The sequence below is a fragment of the Ochotona princeps genome, chromosome 13 (assembly GCF_030435755.1).
Source record: "Ochotona princeps isolate mOchPri1 chromosome 13, mOchPri1.hap1, whole genome shotgun sequence".
NCBI classification, from domain to species: domain Eukaryota; kingdom Metazoa; phylum Chordata; class Mammalia; order Lagomorpha; family Ochotonidae; genus Ochotona; species Ochotona princeps.
In genome coordinates this window covers 43,630,626-43,650,485 of record NC_080844.1, presented here as the reverse complement: position 1 = coordinate 43,650,485, position 19,860 = coordinate 43,630,626, and the positions used below count along the sequence as shown (strand labels likewise).

Here is a 19,860-nt window from a genome sequence, read left to right as displayed (position 1 = left end):
TCACTTCCCAAGTGACCACAACGACTAGTGCTGCACCAATCCGAAGCCAGGAGCCAGGAACTTCCTCCAGGTCTCCCACATGGGTGCAGGGTCCCAAGGCTTTGGGCCATCCTCGACTGTTTTCCCAGGCCAAAAGCAGGGAGCTGGATGGAAAGCAGGATTAGAACCGGTGCCCATATGGGATCCCGGCGCATGCAAGGTGAGGACTTTAGCCGCTAGGCCACCAAGCCAGACCCCATAAATTAGCATTCTCACTGGTTCTGTAAACACCTTTTCAAAATTACTTTTCTTCTTTTTTGCCTTATTAAAGCTATGCATGGGGGGGCAGGAGACTAGTGCAATGGCTTAATTGGCTAATCCTCTGCTTGCAAGCGCCAGCATTCCATTATGGGCACCAGTTTGTATTCCAGTTGCTCCACCTCCCATTCAGCTCCCTGCTTATGGCCTCAGACCATGGGAGGCCTCAGACCTGCATGGGAGACCTGAAGAAGCTCCTGGCCTCAGACCAGCTCAGCTCTGGCCATTGTGGCCACTTCGGGAGCAAACCAGAGGACAGAGGATCTTTCTCTCTGTCTCTCTTTCTCTCTGTAAATCTACCTTTCCAATAAAAATAAATATATCGAAAAAAAAAAAAAAGAAAGAAAGAAAAAAAAAAGAAAGCAAGACTCCTGACTAGGTTCCCACTAACCACCAGGAACTGTCTTGAGCTTTCACGTGATACCTCAATTAATCCTCTTAAACTAGTAAGTCACATGCTGTTTGGCAATTCCTGGCTATATGAACATCCAGTGTTACTGGCGGCTTTGCGCAAAGAATTCTGTTGCAGTTGAGCAAGTGTGAGACCTGCGGCGCCGGGATGTAAGTGAAGAGGGAAACGTGAGCACTCACCACCACAGCTTCTCATCTAGCATTTTCCATTTTACTACTCCAGGCCCTTAGCTCACACTACGGCAAAAACCATCCTGAACTGGGAAGTGGAATCAGGGTCGTTCGCTTCAAGAACCTTTTAGAACAGCCCATGTTTCAAAAGCAGTTGTTCCAGAAACTGCTGGCTCCCTGGCCTCTGCTCCTCTTCTTTCCTGGATGCAAGATCCCTGATTTTCCCCTCAGTAGAATAAGGACTATAATTCTCAACTACATCTGCAGGTAAGTGAACAATGGACCAGGGCCATAAGCAGAAGAGCCTAGGGCAACTTTTAGGAAGTGCCTTAAAGTTTGGTGGGGACTTGTTTTCCCTCCCCCATCCTCGTTCCCACCAACTGGAAAGCAGACAAGCTGTGCAAAGCCTGAGCAGCCTCCTGGAGCACGGAGAGGGACACTGGCTGGACAGAAGGGGCCTGTGTCCCAGTGAAGAGAAAGGCCAGGGCCGTCATTTGTGGCCTGCAGGCTCATTTAGCTTCCTTGCAAAGGAGACTTTCTTCACTATCACGTCAAGGAATCTGTACACATGGTTGTACTTGGCTTCAATACTAGCCTCGATTGTATTGAAGTTCACTGAAAGGAGAAACGAGATGACTAACCGAGGCAGCAGGGCACGGTGCGCAGAGTGTCCGCTCTTGGGCAGTCCACCTGGATTCCATCCTGTGCCTCTCCCCTTCATTAACTGGGAAATCAGTTACATTCTGTGTCTCTGTGTTGTCCTTAGTAGGAATGATAGAAACTACCTCCAAAAGTTGTTATGAAGGTATTACCTGTAATACATTTAAAACTGTACCTGGCACACAGAAAGCATTAACAAAATATTTGGTCAAATACATAAATATCTTTGGAAGAGGTACAAAGATAATAACACCATCTACGGTGAGTCCATGGGGAGTGGTCCTCTGTTTTGGTCCTCCGTGGGAGCCCAGTGGTCAGACAACCTCTCCAACAAAGGCAAGTGCCCAGGAAATTCAGAGCCTGGAATCCTGCAAACACCAAGAGTCATCCCATGGCCTATCACTCATGGCCTGTGATCTGACATGGTGGCACTTCACCTGCCAGGCAGAACGAGGGGAAGCACACCACCCCCCACCCATCAGGGCACCAGCTCACCTCGGCTGTCCTGACCTACTTCCAGTGGAGCTGCAACAGGGTCAGGAAGAGAGAAGCCTTCTCCTATACTTCTCAAATATAATCTTAGCTAAAGAAGCTAAAAAGAAAAACCTTCAAACAGAAAACAAACAAACAAAAAAACAACTCAGGTCGTGGCTCTCACACTGCTCTCAAACAAAAAAGATGAAAGCATCCTGCTGGCATTTGGCCCTCAGGAAACTCATTTTCCTTTGCTTTTAGAATGATAGCTCCTGTTTGACTCTCAAGTGGCCTTATTTAAGGGCCTTGGAAAGATATACTAATCTCAAAGCTTTGGTAGCAGAACTGCTCTCTGATCCTTGGTCACATCAGGATCAAGGATCACTCCGGGTGATTAACAGGGTCATTCAATGACTCTCATCCCAAGCAGCAAGGCACAGCCCACCCTGGCCTCTCACGACTCCCAGGAAAGCAGCATAGGGGGCTGGTGTCTCATACAGATGCCTGCTTGACCCCTGCCAACTCCCACTTCTGCTCCAGCTCCCTAATAATGTGCCTGGGAAAGCAGCTCAAGATGGCCCAATTGCTTGAGGCCTGGAAACTGTGGGAGACCCAGCTGTAGTTGTGGGCTCTTGGCTTCAGCCTGGCTGCTGCCATTTGGGGAGTGAACCGGTAGATGGAAGTCTGTGTTTTCTCTCTCACTCTTTCAATGAAACAAATCTTCAAACAAACAAAAAACAGTGCATGACCCATCTAACGGGTTCACACAGAAGAGATGCAGGAAAAACAGAAGGTAATTCTGACACGCATCATTTTAATTATGATAGTAATAAGCCATTTTGGCATCTGAAAACTTAGGCAAGGCTTGATATTTCGTAACCTGCTGTGCAATGTCTCTGGCCTGACCAATTGCCTTAAACTCTTCTTCAGTTCTCAAAAAAAGCATAAAGACCATTTCATATCCCATCCCCTGCCATCCCCCTTTAGACACATGCAGGTGGCATAAATAAAGGTGAGTTAATGCTTCTTTGTCTTTAGCTGAAGAGCAAACTGCTGACAGCCCTGGGAAAGAAATGAAAGTAAAAGGTAGTGCGCAGTCTCATGTTTCCAAAAGTCGGTGTTTGAATCAATTCTCAGAAGCCAGAAGTAACCAGGGGGAGATGTAACCGTGGAGTCCACCCACTCTATCGGCAATGTTAGGAGGCGATCCAGGACGGTGGCACGAGAGATCATCATAACATAAGGCTGGACCTGATGGGTCACCGACCTCCAGAACAGTCAACACGGCTCCATCCAAGAAGGGAGAACAGGCACCAAAACCTAACCTGCCGCCCCAGAAGCTTAATGGACTGCAAGTCCCTTACCAGAAAGAGGAATACTCCCCCACCCATCCGTGACTGTGTCCATCAGCACATTGCCCCACCATACAGCTGGGCCTCCAGCCAATATCTGTTCAATTTCCTCTTTTCCTTTTCCGCTCGATGCTCCCCCACCACACAGATTCTGGTTTTATTTCTTCACTCCTATGAAGAGTTTCCCCAAAGCCAGTCCTAGGGGCATCCCGCAATCTGGCCAGGCACATCTTCCCTTTATGGCAGCGTCTCCCCCGTGGTTCTCCCCCATTCCTGCCCGCGATGTGAAGCCTATTAAAAAACCCCAGCTCCCCTCCCCCCGGTCCCCAGCCCCACTCTCACCCCATGAGGGTCCTTGACAAAGTAGCTCCCGCTTGAGCCCTGGTAGATGCGCTCGGGGAAGATGCCGCGCTCGATGGCCAGCTCGGCCTGCCGCACCACAGTCTCGAACTCAGGGTCGTCCGGGAACTCGTTCCGCTCGCGGTGGACCTGCGCGGCATTCGCGGCCGCCGCGGCCTGCGCCGCCAGGGCTTGGGCCTGCACCGCCACGGTCTGGGACTGGCCTTGGGCCGCCGCACCCCGGGCCCGATCCAGCAGGGGCTGCCGCTCCCGGTCGTGGCCTGGCGAGCCCGGCGGAGAGGGGCCCGAGCCGGCCGCCGATGCCACTCGGACCGCGCCCCCTGGCACCTGCGGAAAGTGAGCGCCCGAGCCCGACGGGAATGTGTACTCCGGGGGTTGGGCCCGCTCGGGGGACACCAGTGGGCTCGTCTCGTCCATCCCTCAGGCCGCCGGCTCCGGGACCTGGAGCGCTCGGTACCAGCTGAGCTCGCGGCCGGGACCAATCCGTGACGCCCCCCACCTCCCTCTCAGCCAACCAGGTCGCGGCGTCTCCCTGGCCCCGCCCCCTTCCTGCCCTGTTTACTTGGCGACGAGTAGGCACGGCCCCTCGCGCTCCAGCAGTAGCCAATCAGAACTTACTCCTACGCAATCCCGGCCTCCGCATTTTTCTCTCCGTCACCTTCGGGGAAGACTGCGCAGGCTCCAGGGCCCAAACCGGGGTCAGCCCCGCCCCCGGCCGCGACCGTCGAAGTCCCGCCCTGAGCTTCCCATTGGCTGACGGAGGTCGGGGCACTTTCCAAACAGTCGCTTTTCTCCCTCAGTCCTTCGTTCTTGGAATGTCTGCTGGGGACTGGCTGGAGGACATTAACTGGCTGGTGTCATTAACTCGCCGGCTGCTATGTTGAAAGTGCTGGAGAGACAAATAAAATCCCCCGTACTGCCTCAGTCAAAAGTTTTTAAAAAGGCCAGCGCCCGCGTCGCCGCCACGCCATACGGGATTGAAATCCCAAATGCGCCACTTCAAGAGCCCCCATCCCGGAAACGCAAGGGAGGATGGCTCAGTGCTCACGGCCCCACACCCCAGGGGGAGACCATTTGGGGAATGACCTAGCAGATCTCGCTCCCTCGCCTCTCCAACTCCGCCTTTCAAATAAATAAATCTTTGGAAAAAAAAATTATAAAACCCATCTTTCAGGTATCTTACATAGTGCTTGACCCAAATGCGCTACGCTTGTGAGTTGAAGAAAGATGTGGCCCTATTGGATTTTAGAATTACACGATTGTTTTATCCAGCACTGTAAAACCTCAGTTTCTAGTCACAGGGAATAAGTAGCTTTTTTTTTCAAGATTATTTTATTTGCAAGGCAGCAGTTCTTCCATCTGCAGGTTTGAGCTCTTGGTACCTACAAAGCCAGGGCCTGGCCAGCTGAAGCCAGGAGCTCTAGAATTCAAATCCCACCAGGAGTCAGGTATTTGTGCCTCACTTGCTGCCTCCTGCTGTGCCTGAATCTAGCCGAGTAGCCAAGACTCTATCCAGGCACATCTGATATGGGACATAGATAACAGAAGAGAGATATAGCCCTGGCCCTTAGGGTGCAAAATAACCTCATGGGCTACCATTCAGGTGACAATGTATGGCCACACAACTTTCTAAGGTATGGAATGACAGGTCAGCAGCAGGGATATCTGAATTAGAATTCCAAATTACTTAACTTCTTTAAACCCTAGTTTCCTCATAGATAAAAGAAATAATCATCTGGGCCCCACCTGATTAAATAGGCATCAAGGGCCCAGCGTGATAGCCTAGCAGCTAAAGTCCTCGCCTTGCACACACCAGGATCCCATATGGGCGCTGGTTCTGATCCTGGCAGCCCCGCTTCCCATCCAGCGCCCTGCTTGTGGCCTGGGAAAGCAGCTGAGGATGGCCCAAAGCCTTGGGACCCTGAACCTGCACCTGTGTAGGAGACCCAGATGAGGCTCCAGGCTTGAGGCTCTGGATTTCAGGTTGGTGCATCTCTGGTTTTTGTGGCCAGCTGGGGGAGTGAATCAGTGAAAAGAAATTCTTCCTCTTTGTGTCTTCTCTCTGTATATCCGACTTTCCAGTAAGAATAAATAAATCTTAAAAAATAGACATCAATACAAGTATACAAGTCGCTTAGCATAGTGTTTTTGAAACATAAAGAACATTCCAGAAATAGGAGCTTTTTAGTGATGCTGAGACTATTGTTAATGTTGGTAATGCTGAAAGTAACCAGACCTGAGGTAATTAGTTTTCAGCAAAGATGACCACACAGTCAAGAACGTTTCATAATCCCACTTCCTTGAGTCAAATTGCTGCTGCAGCTATCTAGAAGTATTGACTTTAAAAGGCTATTGTTTAGCTGTATGAATGGGAATGTCTTGAAGTTTTCTGATTAAATAAATGAATTATTCTAGCCAAAGACCTATCCAGGGTTCAGTTACTCCTTTCCTTACAAGGCATGCGTGTCTTTCTCCTACCTGGTCTTCAGATAATTCAATGATGTCTTCCTTCCACTTGGGCCCCATCAACCATGGCTCTAGACATGGTCTCTGGAATCTTTCATCTAGAGCTACAAATCATAGCCAAGAGATGTTCCCAGATTTACAGTTCTCTGTAGAATTCTGTGGCTTTTTCTCTATGGAAACCCTTCAGAACTTCCATTATCTACTCCCTCAAGCTCAATTTGCCCTTTTGCAAAGAGTGTCATCTTTCTCTCTCTCTTCTCTGTGAATGTGCGTTTCTGATCAAAATAATTTAAAAAGCCGACGCTTGTACTGTTGAGTTAATAAACACATGAGTTTTGCCAGGAGAAAGCATGTGGGAAGATGGGCTCCAATATTGGAGCGGTACTTCAACACAAAGGGTCCGACTAACGACAAGGACAACATAGTTGTCACCACAGTGAAGCAGCTGTCCTGCCCCGCGCTTCACAAATGACCAAGCTGCGCGTCTAAAGCCAGATTTACGTGTTGTCCTCCAACTCCACCTCGGGGCCATTTACGCTCGCAGGCATGCGAGCTAGGGCTCTCGGGGGCTTTCGGCGTGGGTTTTTGGGTACGTTTAAGATCAACACCTCAGCCAGGTTATCTCTGGGTTGGACGAAACCAAGACCGAGCACTCCGCCTGGCCTGCGGGATCACCTGCTCGACCCCACCCCTCCCTCAGACTCAACCGGGCTCTTCAAAGCACTCAGACCCGCACAAAGATGGCGCAGGGGAGGGCTGAGCCAATGGGGAGTGGCGTTGCTCCCGGTTGTCCGGGCAACAGCCAATGGGCCGAGGGGATTGTGCTCGGTGGGGCTGCCCGGAATGTCAGCGTCAAGTGGGTCAGATACTGGTGGAACTGACTGAGAGCTGCAGTCCGGGCGGATGGAGCCCAGTCCCTGGGAGTGATTGTCCTGAAAGACCAAGCTCAGGTTGGCAGGTGGGAGGGGCCGGGTCCATTCCATGGGCTGACTTTAAGTGATCGAGTCGGGGACGGGACCGCTATTGAGGACAGCGATTCCATCCCTGAAGCGCTGCCCTGAGGCAGCTGCGGCGAGGGGGGGTGGTCCCGGACTCGGGGTGGAGGCCTGGGAGAGCCAAGTCCCTCGGGTTGAGGAGCAGCGTTGGGAGGGAAGCGGCTGGCAGATCTGGGTGTGCCAAGACCCTGCGGGCGGGAGAGCAGCCACGCATGGAGGGAAGCGGCTGGGCTGGAATGAGCTGGTAGCCTGGGTTCCCCTGCGTTTGGCAGGCCCGCGTCTTGTCACATTCTGGTGGAGGGACACAGTGGGGCTGGAAGGCCAGGGTGTGCTGGCAGCTGGGGTTGTTCAGTGGGAACCAGCCACGTGCCTGTCACACAATGCTGGAGACACGGCCCACAGGCCCACGCTAGGAAGTTGATGGGTGTTGTCCCTGCGTTACTCTGGCACCAGTAGAAATCACACTCCGCTGTTAGCCGCGGCCTAGTCATTCTCCTTTCCCTTGGAATAGCATTCTGAGCATCCCTCAAGTGTTTATGGCCCCTAGTCATCGTGGTCACCATCATCTTTTCAAACATCCTTTCTGCTGCCTGTATTTTTTCCCCCATTTTCTAATATACAACCATCCCACAATCTTCCTAAATAAGGCCATTATATAGTAACAGTACAGTTGTTTGCTTTTTCAAGTGGAAGAAGGGAAGGTTAGAATAAAAATCGTTATTTCAAATTCATTTTTAAAAAAATACCTTGGGGCCCGGCAGCGTGGCCTAGCGGCTAAAGTCCTCGCCTTGAACGCCCCGGGATCCCATATGGGCGCCGGTTCTAATCCCGGCAGCTCCACTTCCCATCCAGCTCCCTGCTTGTGGCCTGGGAAAGCAGTCGAGGACGGTCCAATGCATTGGGACTCTGCACCCGCGTGGGAGACCTGGAAGAGGTTCCTGGTTCCCGGCTTCGGATCGGCACGCACTGGCCCGTTGCGGCTCACTTGGGGAGTGAATCATCGGATGGAAGGTCTCCCTCTCTGTCTCTCCTCCTCTCTGTATATCCGGCTTTCCAATAACAATAAAATCTTTAAAAAACAAAAATACCTTAAAAGAGGAACTGACCTTGTGTCGCAGGGGGCTGCACACTCCACAAGCATCCTATGTGGACCCAGTTCAAGTCTTGGGTGCTCCACTTCAGATCCAGCTCCTGGGAGAACAGGGAGGATGACTGGAATACTTGGGCTGGGACCTGCCATCAGAAGCCTGCATCACATTCCAGGCTCCTGACTTAAGAATGAGTTTTTGTTTGAGTTTCTACCCCAGCCAGGGCTGGGCCAGATGGAAGCCAAGAGGTTCCTCATGTAAGAGGCAGATACCCAAGTGCTTGGGACATCATCTAGTGCTTACCAGGAAGCCGGATCAGAAGCAGAAACGAGACTTGACCCCAGGCACTCAGGTGCGGGATACAGGTGTCCCGCGTGGTGGCTGAATCTTTTGTGCCACAAAGCCCATATCTCTAGCTCTCTGCCAGTCACGTGCTGGCAGCCTTACCCATACTTCATGTTCTGCAACCTGAGAAGTTGCTGTTTTAGACCTGGTATCATGAAGACCCTCTTGAAGTTAGATTTTGTTCACCTCCTTGCTGCTCTGACTTTTTTAGGGCATGGAGAATCAAAATTCCTGAAGACCCACTGTAGTCTCATTTGGTTACAAGTCAACCTTAAAGCACTGACAACTGGTGATTGGTATTTGCCTTCTGATGAGGTATTTCTGAGCCATAGCTGCCCTAAAAAAACAGGGAGCCATCCCTTCACAAGTATATATATTTTTAAATTCCTCTTAATTTGGACACAGGTTACTAAGAATGCATGGATATCTGTAGTAAGTTTGATTTATTAGAAATCTTTCAGACATGAAATGGCAAATTTCACTTACTGTCTCCAAATTTTATTTGGAAATCTCTGGGGCAAAATAAAATAAAGGTAGCAGGAATATGATCTGTTATTCAGACTAATGGTATTGGTTTATAGGGAAAACTAGTAGTTTAGGGGCTGGTGTCACTGCTTGGGACACCCACCTGGCATGTCTGCTGCTTGGCATCCAGGCTCCCCTGCTTCCATCCAGCTTCCTGCTAATGCACCTTAAAGGTGGCAGATGTTGGCTCCCAGGTACGTAATTCCTACCACCCGTGCGGAAACCCAGATGGAGTTCCTGGCTCCTAACATAGGTCTGTCTGAGCCGTCGCTGTTGTGAGCACTTGAGAAGTTGTAAGACATTTTAGGTCATAAAAATATTTTTAAATAGTAATTTTGTTTTGGGTAAATGTTTGGACTGATCATTTGTAACCAGCTGTCAGGAGTGCAGAAAGGGTAAAAGCCAATGAAAATCATCTGGCTTATGAGTAGATTCCACAGGTATATGGAAAGCCTACCCCCAGACCATCTGTTCTCTTTAAATTACCTGAATAACTGATACAAATATTGACTTGCAGCCTTTATTAGACCATTGAGCCTCTCCGTCTTCATCTGTACCGGAAATGCCATCTTTAACTAGATTTGTCTCAATGACCATGGTTACTAGTGAGATCCCTTTTTTGCTGAGCAGCAGTGCAGCTGACTTTTAATTAGCATGGCTAATTACAACAGGCATAAATTAAAATCTTGACGTTGTTCCAAGCAGTGACAGTATCACTTATTTGGACACATGTAGCAGATTCTAGCCAAATGTTCTCAGCCATGGCCTGAGACCCATGGACTGTACATATGGTTTCCTTTAATTAGTACTTTTGGTTGTGGTCTGGGGAATAGACATCATTTTGACAAGCAACAGCTGAAGCAAATATGCTGTCATTCCCCTAGAAGAGAAAGGAGTAAAGGGTTTAATCATCATGTCAGAGATTAAACCACCTCCTGGGAGACCTACGTCATACATCAGAGTAGCCTGGTTTGAGTCTCTGGTATTCCACACTGCTTTTTTGTTTGTTTTAATTGGAAAATCAGATATACAGAGAAGAGGAAAGACAGATCTTCCATTCACTGATTCACTCCCCCAAGTGGCTGCAATGGCCAGGGCTGAACTGATCTAAAGCCAGAAGCCCAGAGGTTCCTCCAGGTGCCCCATGCGGGTGCAGGTCCCCCATGCCGGTGCAGAGTCCCAAGGCTTTGGGCCGTCCTGGACTGCTTTCCCAGGCCACAAGCAGGGAACTGGATAGGAAGTGGGGCCTCCGGGACACGAACCGACACCCATATGGAATCCTGGTGTCTGCAAGGACTTTAGCTGCTAGGCTATCACACCAGGCCCATATTCCACACGTCAGATTCAGCTTTCTGCTCATGCAGTTGGGAGGCATTATATCACAGGCCAAGGACTAGGGTTTTGCAACCCGTCAGATTCTGATGAATGCATTTTAAAGAGAGAAAACAGCTGTGATTTGCATTATAAGCCAATTCTTGGAGCTGTGACTTAATTCGATCTAGGCAGAGCTGAAGAAGGTGTGTAACTATCAAAATGCCTGTCTGGATCAGAAAGAGTTTTGCACTTCAGTTCTGATGAAAAACTGTCACTCTTCCCCTCATGAATGTTGTATTTGCACTGGAGTCACGTTGACCTCAACCTCAGCACACACTGATGCTGGGCTGTTGATAAGAGCCTGGCAAGCCTGAAATTGGACACTGACCACAGGGAACACTGTAGGTGCTGGCCTCACTCCTCTGAGGAAGCAGCCCCCCGAGGTTCAGAGGGGCTGTCAACCTGCAGTTCTGACTGCTATCCAAAGAGACAGGAAACTCCCAGAGGTGTGACCGCTTAAACATCTCTCAAAAGGCCTCCATTAAGCAGGCTAGAAGTACAACTTTCTCTGTATTTGGGTGAGAGCACAGGAATTCCCAGAATTCATCAGTCCTCATGTCTGAGAGATGCCTAGATGATGCGACTGAGTCCCGCCTGGTGCTGCCCAGACCACATGATTTTCACAGCAAATCATCTCTGGACTTTGGGGTATCTGATTGTAAAACCAGTGTGCCGCTAATGCCTTAAGGTGTAGATAAAGAACAAAGGGGTGACAACTTTAAGTTGATTTTTCTCTGCATGATATATACCTCGCTAGTCAAAATTTCTGTTTTTCTATTTCAAAATGTTACCTGAATTACATTGGTAACATTGTTATCTTAAGCAAAGACTTGAAAGAAGTTTTCATTATAGTACATAAATGTGAGTTTAGAAGTCTTTCTTTTTAAAATTTTTCTATTATCATTTTATTTAAAAGTCAGAGAGACAAATAGAGTTCTTCCATCACTGGTTCACTCACTGAACACCTGCAGAGCCAGGACAAGACTAAGCCAGCCGAAACCAAGATCCTAGAACTCCATCCAAGTCTCCCACATGGGTAGCAGTGACCCAAATACTTGAGCCATCATCTGCTGCCTCCCAGGATGAGTATTACAGGAAGCTGGATCAGAAGCAGAACAAGGTCCCAGCACGGAAGCCTAATGGCTAAAATCCTCGACTTACCTGTGCTGGGATCCCATATGGATGCCAGCTCATATCCTGGCTGCTCCGCGTCCCTTCCAGCTCTCTGCTTGTGATCTGTAGAGGACTTAGAACAGTAAAGGACGGCCAAAGCCTTGGGACCCTGCACCTGCATGGGAGACCTGGAAAAAGCTTCTGGCTCCTGGCTTTGTATCAGTTCAGCTCTGGCCATTGCAGATGGAAGATCTTTCTCTCTGTTTCTCCTCTTGTAGAACTGACTTTCCAGTTTTTTTTTTTTTTTTTTTTAAAAAAAAGGAAGAAGCAGAACCAGGACTCAAGCCAGGCACTTCGATGTGGAATATGGGCACCCCAGTGGCGACTAAACCACTGTGTCAAAATGCCCACCCCTAGTTGTCCCTTTTTAAACTGATAAGAACAGATACTACACTTGATCTTAGCCAAAAGGTCGAGAAGCGATTTAGTTGTCCCTTTTTAAAGGAGAAGAAGCTAACAATTAGTGGACAGGGCCATGCAGTGTTCCAGTGACTAAATGTGCTCTATTTCATTTGATCTACCTGCCAACTCTGTAAAATACGTGCTTGAGTAGTAGCTCTAAGGATGAGATTTACAAACACTTAAGGAACTTGTGCATGGTTATAGAGTGAACTAACATTTGAATTCAGGCCCATCTGCTGTCAGGAGCTGAGCTCGGGTCTTTCTGCTGTATTACATTGGGAGGAGCATTAGGCTAGAATCATGTAAGTTTGCATATAACCAAGAGGAGTCCTAGAGTTCAGCTGCCAGGGCTCTGATCACACAGGCTTGCTGGGTGATCTTCATTAGTTTGTCATCTGTGCATCTCAGTTTCCTCAACTGTAAAGTAGAAATGGTACCTGCCTCATACAGTCATTGGGAAATGAAATTAGAGGATGTGTTTATCACATAGGATCCATAAGAAGTGGTCCATAACTGTTGGTTCCTGCTGCACATTTCATATAGCTTCTCTAGGGGCTGCTCAGTTGATCAGAGAGGGTTGTGCCAGGTGGGCTAGAATGTAAACAGCGCAGCTCTGTCTCCCACCACAATCGGAGAAGACAAGCTTAATGTCCTTGTTTTAGTTGAACATTTTTAAAAATGATTTATTTATTTTTTATTGGAAAGTCAGATATACAGAGAGGAGGAGAGACATGGCTGGAGCTGAACCAATCCAAAGCCAAGAACCCAGTAGCTTCTTCCGGGTCTCCTGTGCAAGTGCAGGGTCCCAAGACTTTGGGCCATCTTCCACTGCTTTCCCAAACCACAAACAGGGAGCTGGATGGAAAGCCGGGCCAAGGGACACAAACCAGCACCCATATGGGATCCCAGTGTGTGCAACATGAGGACTTTAGCCATTATGCTACTGGGCCCTTAGTTGAACATTTGCCATTGGGCCCTTAGTTGAACATTTAAAGCATCACTTATCAGGTTCTTCTTGTGCTGCAGAGCCTACTCTTTGTAATTCCATCTTGGTTTTCTTTCTTTCTTTTTTTTTTTATTAATTACATTGCATTATGTGACACAGTTTTATAGGCACTGGGATTCCCCCCACTTCTCCCCATCTTGGTTTTCTATAATGGAGCCATCCATGTTAATACTGGGCATGGTTCAGCTTTTCTGGGACTTGGAGAAGAGAATCATTGGCACTGAGTATTGAAATTGAAGAAGCACTAGGTCTGGCCCCTTGGCGCTTGTCAAATAGGTTCTCATATGCCTGTGGATCAGGCTGTGGGTCCATTATTAATCTTGGGAGATTTGTCAAGGATGGTTGATAGTCCAGAGAGCTTTTCCCAAAGAGTATTTCTAGTTAGTGGATTGGTAGTCCGCAGACTTGCAGTATTCTCACAGTGTACTTGTTAAATAAAACTGTAGGTTCCCAGGCTCCAACCAGAATCTGGTTCAGTGGGGTGTGATTTGGGCCTAGGACTCTGTATTGTCATAATCACTTGAGAAAACCTTATATTGCTTATATTTGGAAAAGATGAAGGAATGAATGAAAACACCTTTGCCAGTGTCCCAAGAGCTAGAGCACCTCACTCAGCCAACCCAGATCCAGTGAGAGTGAGTGCAGGAGTAAACAAATGTTGCCTCTTAATAGGAGAGTTTGCCATGTTACATTGCAAAAACATGAATGAAGGCAGAAATACAGTGCTCATTTTTATGGTCTATCCAGTTATCATGCCTTCCTTGCAAGCTTTTTTTCCTTGTAGGCTTGGCTACAAAGCCAATCCCACCTGCTTTCTGTTGCTATATTTATTTTTCATAAACACTGCTTTCATCATATTCCATCCCTGTTCACAACCCTTAGAGACTTTCCTCTTTCCCCCATCTTACCAGCTTTACACTCTTCTGCCTAGCTTGCCCGGATCTCTTTGAATCAGCCTGACCTGACAGTGGGGGTTCCCGCATGGGAGCGGAGGGGCCAGCCATGGTCAGGGGAGGTGGCTTCTTGTTCCAGCTCGGCCACTAACCCACCTTCCAACCTCTCTGGGTTGCTGTTTCAGCATCCACAGGACAGATGAGTCCACTGGGTTAATTCAGATTTAAGATTTTGTTGACTAAGTTAGTCTTTATAGATTCATCCTCCACTTTCAGGTCATAGGAAATTGGAACCAACTGAAACCTTTAAAGCCAAGAGGACGATAATGGTGGTTGGGCGGAGGTGTGATAATGATGGTAGTGGGTATTTTTAAAGTTCTCAAGTCAGTGTGGATATGGCAACCTGGCAGCCTTAGAAGGCATGATGGCAATGCATGGTATCATACTGTTACCCTTTGCTTGTTTCCTACAGTTTTCGTTCTTCTGTAACCGTCACCATGACCCTGACAAAGGGCTCTTTCACCTACTCCAGTGGGGAGGAATACCGTGGCGAGTGGAAGGAGGGTGAGAAGGACCTCTGGTGGGCAGTATCTGGTAGAAACACTATCTAACAGAAGGGCAAAGGCACCAGGACAGCCAGCCAACTCTCCAGACCTCATTTCCAGCCCCAGGACTTCCATCTAGCGTGTCCTCTCTTTGCTCTATGTCAGGGTTAAATAAAGAAGTTAGAGAACACTGTTGCTCATCCAACCCCCATACATGAGTTATATCTTTCCATTTCTAAATCTGAAAGCTATTGTAACATCAATTCATCCTTTAGTGGTATTATTTGGGAATTTTTTTCAAAATAAATGGTAATGTACCCAGCAGAGTACAGTGAATTATTTTAAGTGCCCATAAATTATAGAGTACAGAGTTCAGTGCAATAACTTGGTTCCAGGGAATTTTAAAGAAGAAATGGGAAGCTGTGAAAAGCAGGGCAAACACTAGGAACAAATGACATTCATTGCCTTGAATTTCTTGTTGCCCACAGCTCATTGCCTTTGCAAGTCTTTGTTCCTAGGATTAATGGAATTTTTTAGGAGCCTGGCTCTATGCAGGAAGAAAGTTAATGATGCTCAGTTGGAAATACACTCTGGTTGCTTTTAAGTCTTGTGGGTCCAGTGCCCACAAGCCAGGCACTGCCCTGAGAAGCTGGACTTCCTGACCTGCACAGATGAAGGGCAGTTCCTGCTGTCACCCCATCCTTTTCACATTAGAGCCCTGCAAGCCAGTCCATGTGTGAGCCTCGACAGGTGCAGATGTGGCTAGACTTGTCTCCTTCCATCTGGAGTCTTTTCTCCTGCCTCCCAAACACCTGCTGTCGCCTTGAAGGTGGCCTGTTGGAGAGCCTGCTCTCCTGGACACTCTAGCCATCAAAGGAGCACCCTCGCCTGTGTGTGAAGGGCATCACTGCTCCCCCAGAAGCGTACTGTCTTCTGGGCCCTTCCATGGGAAACTCAGCTGTACCGACCAAACGAAGCTCAGCTAGTGCTGCCATGGAGGCTGCCGGGCTTGTCCAGCATCTTCACAGAGCTGTGGGAGACTTTAGAGACACCCTGTGTAAAGGCCAACATTGGGGGCTGCTGTGGCAGGCTGCCTGCTGCATCTTGCATTCTTGCTGCTCTGCTCAGAGCTGTGTGATCTCCAACAAGTTATTTAGCTTCTCCTTGCCTCAATTTTCCAATCTGGTAAATGGAATAAAAACAGTAGTCTGTCTACTTTATAAGGGTGTCATGAGGATTAAATCAGATGATAAATGCAAAGAGTCTAGAAGACTGGCTGGCTCAGAGAAAAGCCACTATAAATGCTATTATTTATTAAAAGGCAGAGAGAACAAGCAGAGAGCTCCCATCTATGGTTAAATTCCCCAAAGGTCCAAACAGCCACACATCTTAACCTCTCAGCCCTGCTCCTGCCTCAGCTGGGGGTAATTTCAGGTGTCTTCTCACCATTTAGACTTGGAGGATTTTGCTCCATAGATTATGGGTGTGTCTAAGATGAGCGGTCTCAGGAGCTAAGCTTTGCTGGTGCCTAGTTTGGGTAGCAGGCATCTGCTCTGAGTGCCATAGCCTTTCTGCTTTGTGGGTAGGAAGTGGGAGGTAAAGGATGCTGGAGGCATGAGAAGGGGCCCGAAAGCTACTCCTTTCCCACCTAACACCTCTCCATGTCTTTGCTCAGGCCGCAGGCATGGCTTTGGTCAACTGATGTTTGCAGATGGTGGCACCTACCTGGGTCATTTTGAGAATGGGCTTTTTAACGGCTTCGGGGTGCTGACCTTCTCAGATGGATCAAGGTGGGTATCAGGCCATTCCTATCTTAGGCTTAAACAAGGGAGGCCCTGATGTAAGAACAGGGCAGGCAAGAAGTGAACAGCACTTCTGTTGATCATGTCTGAATCTATCTAAAACTTGAGTGAGTGACCTTCCCCCACTTCTGTTTTTTGCTTGAGATGAGGGTTTCACAACACATGTACTCTTTGACTCTGCTTTGCTGGCTGGGAACGGGTGGGTGGGGCTGGGGAGAGCCGTGGGGATCAGTAGACATTGCTCTGCCCCTCGACTTAGTAAAGAGTACGTGGGGTGGCTGCAGCTGCTGACAGCAGGGAACCTAGACAATAAACGTGCCCAGTAAAGGCTGACATCTTGGTGTCTCCACAGGTATGAGGGGGAGTTTGCCCAGGGCAAGTTTAACGGTGTCGGAATCTTCATTCGACATGACAACATGACCTTTGAGGGGGAATTTAAAAATGGTAGAGTCGACGGTTTTGGTAAGTTGCCATATAGCAGCCCAGGGTGGAGGTGGGTGGGAGGCGGACCCAGCAGGATTGATATACTTACCTCTGTAATGTGGCGCTTTCCCTGGCTGCCCAGTGCTCACAGTGATGGGGCCCCATCACCTCCCCACCTAAACTCACCTAGCCAGCTATCCCAAGGACAGCTGGGAGTGTTTCCCATCCTTGGCCTGGAGGCCCCAAGCTGACCTCTGTGACCTTAACACTGTGCGCTCTCGGTCCTCCTCCAAGGCCTACTAACTTTCCCGGATGGCTCCCATGGTATGCCACGCAATGAAGGCCTATTTGAGAACAACAAGCTGCTGAGGCGTGAGAAGTGTTCAGCCATCATCCAACGGGCCCAGGGTGCCTCCAAGTCGGCCAGGAGCCTCACTGCCTGACGGGGCCCTGGGCATCAGCTGGCGAGGAACTACAAGGCTAAAGGCCTCACTGTGCAGCCTCTGTGAACTAACGGGGCAGATCAGAGCCACCAGCAGAACCCTGGAGCAGCAGCCCAGTGCTGCAGCCCTCCCTGTGGGTCAGGTGCTCTCTCAGTCACAGGAAACGGTGAAGGGGCTGGCTCGTGGGCCCTGCCGCCTTGGCCAGCAGTCTGGCATTTCTTCCTCCTCATGTAAACAAGGAAGAGGAAAAGCCACCTTGTCTCCCTTGTTTTCCTTCTGTTCCTACGCCTTAGGATTTCCCAGTGCACACCACCTGTGGCCTGTTCCCACCCTCGGCCGAGTGATAGAGAATCACCTCTTCACTCTGCCTTTACAGGGGAAAGATGATCTCCACCCTAATTGAAGGCCAGTGCTTTGTACTGCCCTGGAAAAATGAGGAGAGGTGGGCTTGGGCAGTGCAGTTGGCCTGTGAAAGTCATGGCCAGGGCTTTTCTCTGTTTTGTCCACTCATTCACTGCCAGCTGGAGTCCTGGCTCCAGGCTCACTTTGTCTTATCGGGTGGACACTCATCTCCACTGTGCCCCTGCTAAGAGTGGTGAGAGGGCTGGTGACCTTGGCTTTGGCTGGACAGGCTGTTGTCCTTCCCCTGCAGGAGATACTCCCCCACGGGGCCTCTCCCTTCTTAGCTGTCAGCCAGGAACCCTTGATGGGATCATCAGGAAAGACACACGCATTAATCATTTACCCAACCTGTATTTGTTGCTTGCATCAGGGCAAAGGGCAGAGGGAAGCAGGTCACCTGACATCCCCCATGCACGGATGGTGTGTGCTGATGGTGTGTCAGCATCAGCCACACTGCCTGCATCCATGTGGAGTTCCCCATCCTAGGACTTCGGTGGACAAGGGACATGGCTCCCTACCTTTGGTTCACTGTGACTCTTCTGCCATGTGGCCTGGGTTCGGCTCTCTGCTGATAGGATTCCTGCACAGTTGTTACCCTGTGACCCACACACACGTCCCAGTCCTTATCCTCACACTGCTTGTCCCTCAGCAGTAGTTTGTGGTGGAAATCATAGCCGTGTGCCTCTATTTATTCACTGAATTGTACTGTACAACAAGTGTTCGTGAAGAATAAACAAATCACAACAACTGCCTCTACTTAGTTTGCTTTCTTTTCCTGAGACTTGCTGTTTCTGCAGGTCAATCAGATGTGGGCTTGGGACCAACATGCACTCCGTCTCAAGACCTCTGCAGAGTGGGAATGAGAGCTTTTTGTTTGTTTATTTTGTTTTTATTATTGGAAAGGCTGATTTACAGAGAGAAGGAGAGACAGAAAGATCTTCCTTTGGTTGGTTCATTCCCTAAGTGGCCATAATGGCTGGAGCTGAGCTGATCCAAAGCCAGGAGCTTCTGGGTCTTCCACATGGGTACAGGGTCCCAAGTCTTTGGGCCGTCCTCTACTGCTTTCCCAGGCCACAAGCAGGGAGTTGGATAGGAAGTGGAGCAGCCAGGACATGAACCAGTTGGCACATGTACGTCAAGGATTTTGCCACTAGGCTATGATGCTGGGCCTAGGAACTTTTCTTTTAATAAGATAGGCTAAGGTTGCCCAAATCACTAATGAGGCAGGCCCCTGTTCCAACTGCCTTTCCATTGGATTCCTCTTCATCTAAACATCAGAGTGCTAAGCCCTGAGACCATTTTGCTACCAGACTTGCTGGGCTGCCTCAGGCAAGTCAGGTCCTGCCCAGCTCCCTCCCTCAGCTGCCAGCCTTGGCAGTGCATCATGTGGCTCAGTCCTCAGCCCTGAGGAAGGCGTCCTATTGTCCTGGCTGCAGATGAAGCTCTGGGAGGTTCAGTGGATTCTCCCAAGTCCCACAGGTACACTAAGGGGCAAGTCCAGAACTTAAATCCAGGCCGATTGAAGCCCCAAAGCCAAAGCACTAGGCTGCCCCCACCCCTCCCTGCCTTGACTTTTTCCCCGCCCTGGAAGGCACTGTGAGAGAACCCCAGTGGTAAGCTCCAAGCTTTAGTGCCACCCAGATGACTATTTACTTCTTTTTTTCTACAGATTTATTTATTTTTATTGGAAAGGTAGATTTACAGAGAGGAGAGACAAAGATCTTTCATCTGCTGGTTCACTCCCCAAGTGGCTGCAACAATTGGAGCTGAATCGATCTGGAGCCAGGAACCAAGAGCTTTTTCTGGGTCTCCCTCACAGGCACAAGGTCCCAAGGGTTTGGGCCAGCCTCTACTGCTTTCCCAGATCACAGGCAGGGAGCTGGATGGGAAGTGGAGCAGCTGGGACATGAACTGGCGCCCATATGGGATCTCAGCGCACGCAAGGTGAGGCTCTAGCCACTAGGCCATTATACCAGGTCCAGATGGCAACTCTCTATTGAAAACTGATGTCATTCATCTTCTTCTCTAGACTGGGCCCTTAGGCAGGACCCATCTCAGATTCTCTTTCTCCCTCTCTGTCTTCAAGGGCCAGAGGGATAAGAAAGAGTGACAGGGGCCTGGCGTGGTAGCCTAGTGGCTAAAGTCCTCACCTTGAACGTGCTGAGATCCCATATGGGCACCAGTTCTAATCCCTGCAGCCCTACTTCCTTGCTTGTGGCCTGGGAAAGCAGTCGAGGGCGGCCCAAAGCCTTG

General features: G+C 49.3%; 2 protein-coding genes and 1 pseudogene across 3 annotated transcripts in view; 1 reads left to right on the top strand and 2 right to left on the bottom strand.

The window, feature by feature from the left end:
- PI4K2A (phosphatidylinositol 4-kinase type 2 alpha) overlaps positions 1 to 4,245 on the bottom strand; it is a 29,733-nt gene extending 25,488 nt beyond the window's left edge. The window contains exon 1 of the mRNA XM_058671199.1: positions 3,708 to 4,245. Within this exon, the coding sequence (XP_058527182.1) occupies positions 3,708 to 4,142 (435 nt within the window). The 5' untranslated portion in view covers positions 4,143 to 4,245. The remainder of the gene's footprint in view (positions 1 to 3,707) is intronic.
- Positions 4,246 to 6,982: 2,737 nt separating this feature from the next.
- Positions 6,983 to 17,594, top strand: MORN4 (MORN repeat containing 4). Of its 2 annotated transcripts, none has more exons than XM_004579992.3 (5): positions 6,983 to 7,141; positions 14,465 to 14,556; positions 16,213 to 16,327; positions 16,692 to 16,801; positions 17,057 to 17,594. In XM_004579992.3, the coding sequence occupies exons 2-5, from the start codon at positions 14,490 to 14,492 to the stop codon at positions 17,203 to 17,205; spliced, it is 441 nt and encodes a 146-aa protein (XP_004580049.1). In that variant the 5' UTR covers positions 6,983 to 7,141; positions 14,465 to 14,489; the 3' UTR covers positions 17,206 to 17,594. The 2 variants fall into 2 exon arrangements, with proteins under 2 accessions (XP_004580049.1, XP_058527437.1); XM_058671454.1 differs by having other exon boundaries at positions 7,015 to 7,149.
- LOC118759505 (U2 spliceosomal RNA) lies at positions 11,948 to 12,115 on the bottom strand (annotated as a pseudogene).
- Positions 17,595 to 19,860: the final 2,266 nt, after the last annotated feature.

What these genes read in the sequence shown, in the direction of transcription:
- MORN4 (XM_004579992.3), top strand. Translation starts at nt 14,490, where the DNA reads ATGACCCTGACAAAGGGCTCTTTCACCTACTCCAGTGGGGAGGAATAC. An exon ending in ACCTTCTCAGATGGATCAAG is followed by an intron (nt 16,328 to 16,691) that starts GTGGGTATCAGG and finishes GTGTCTCCACAG; the next exon opens with GTATGAGGGGGAGTTTGCCC. An exon ending in TGGTAGAGTCGACGGTTTTG is followed by an intron (nt 16,802 to 17,056) that starts GTAAGTTGCCAT and finishes TCCTCCTCCAAG; the next exon opens with GCCTACTAACTTTCCCGGAT.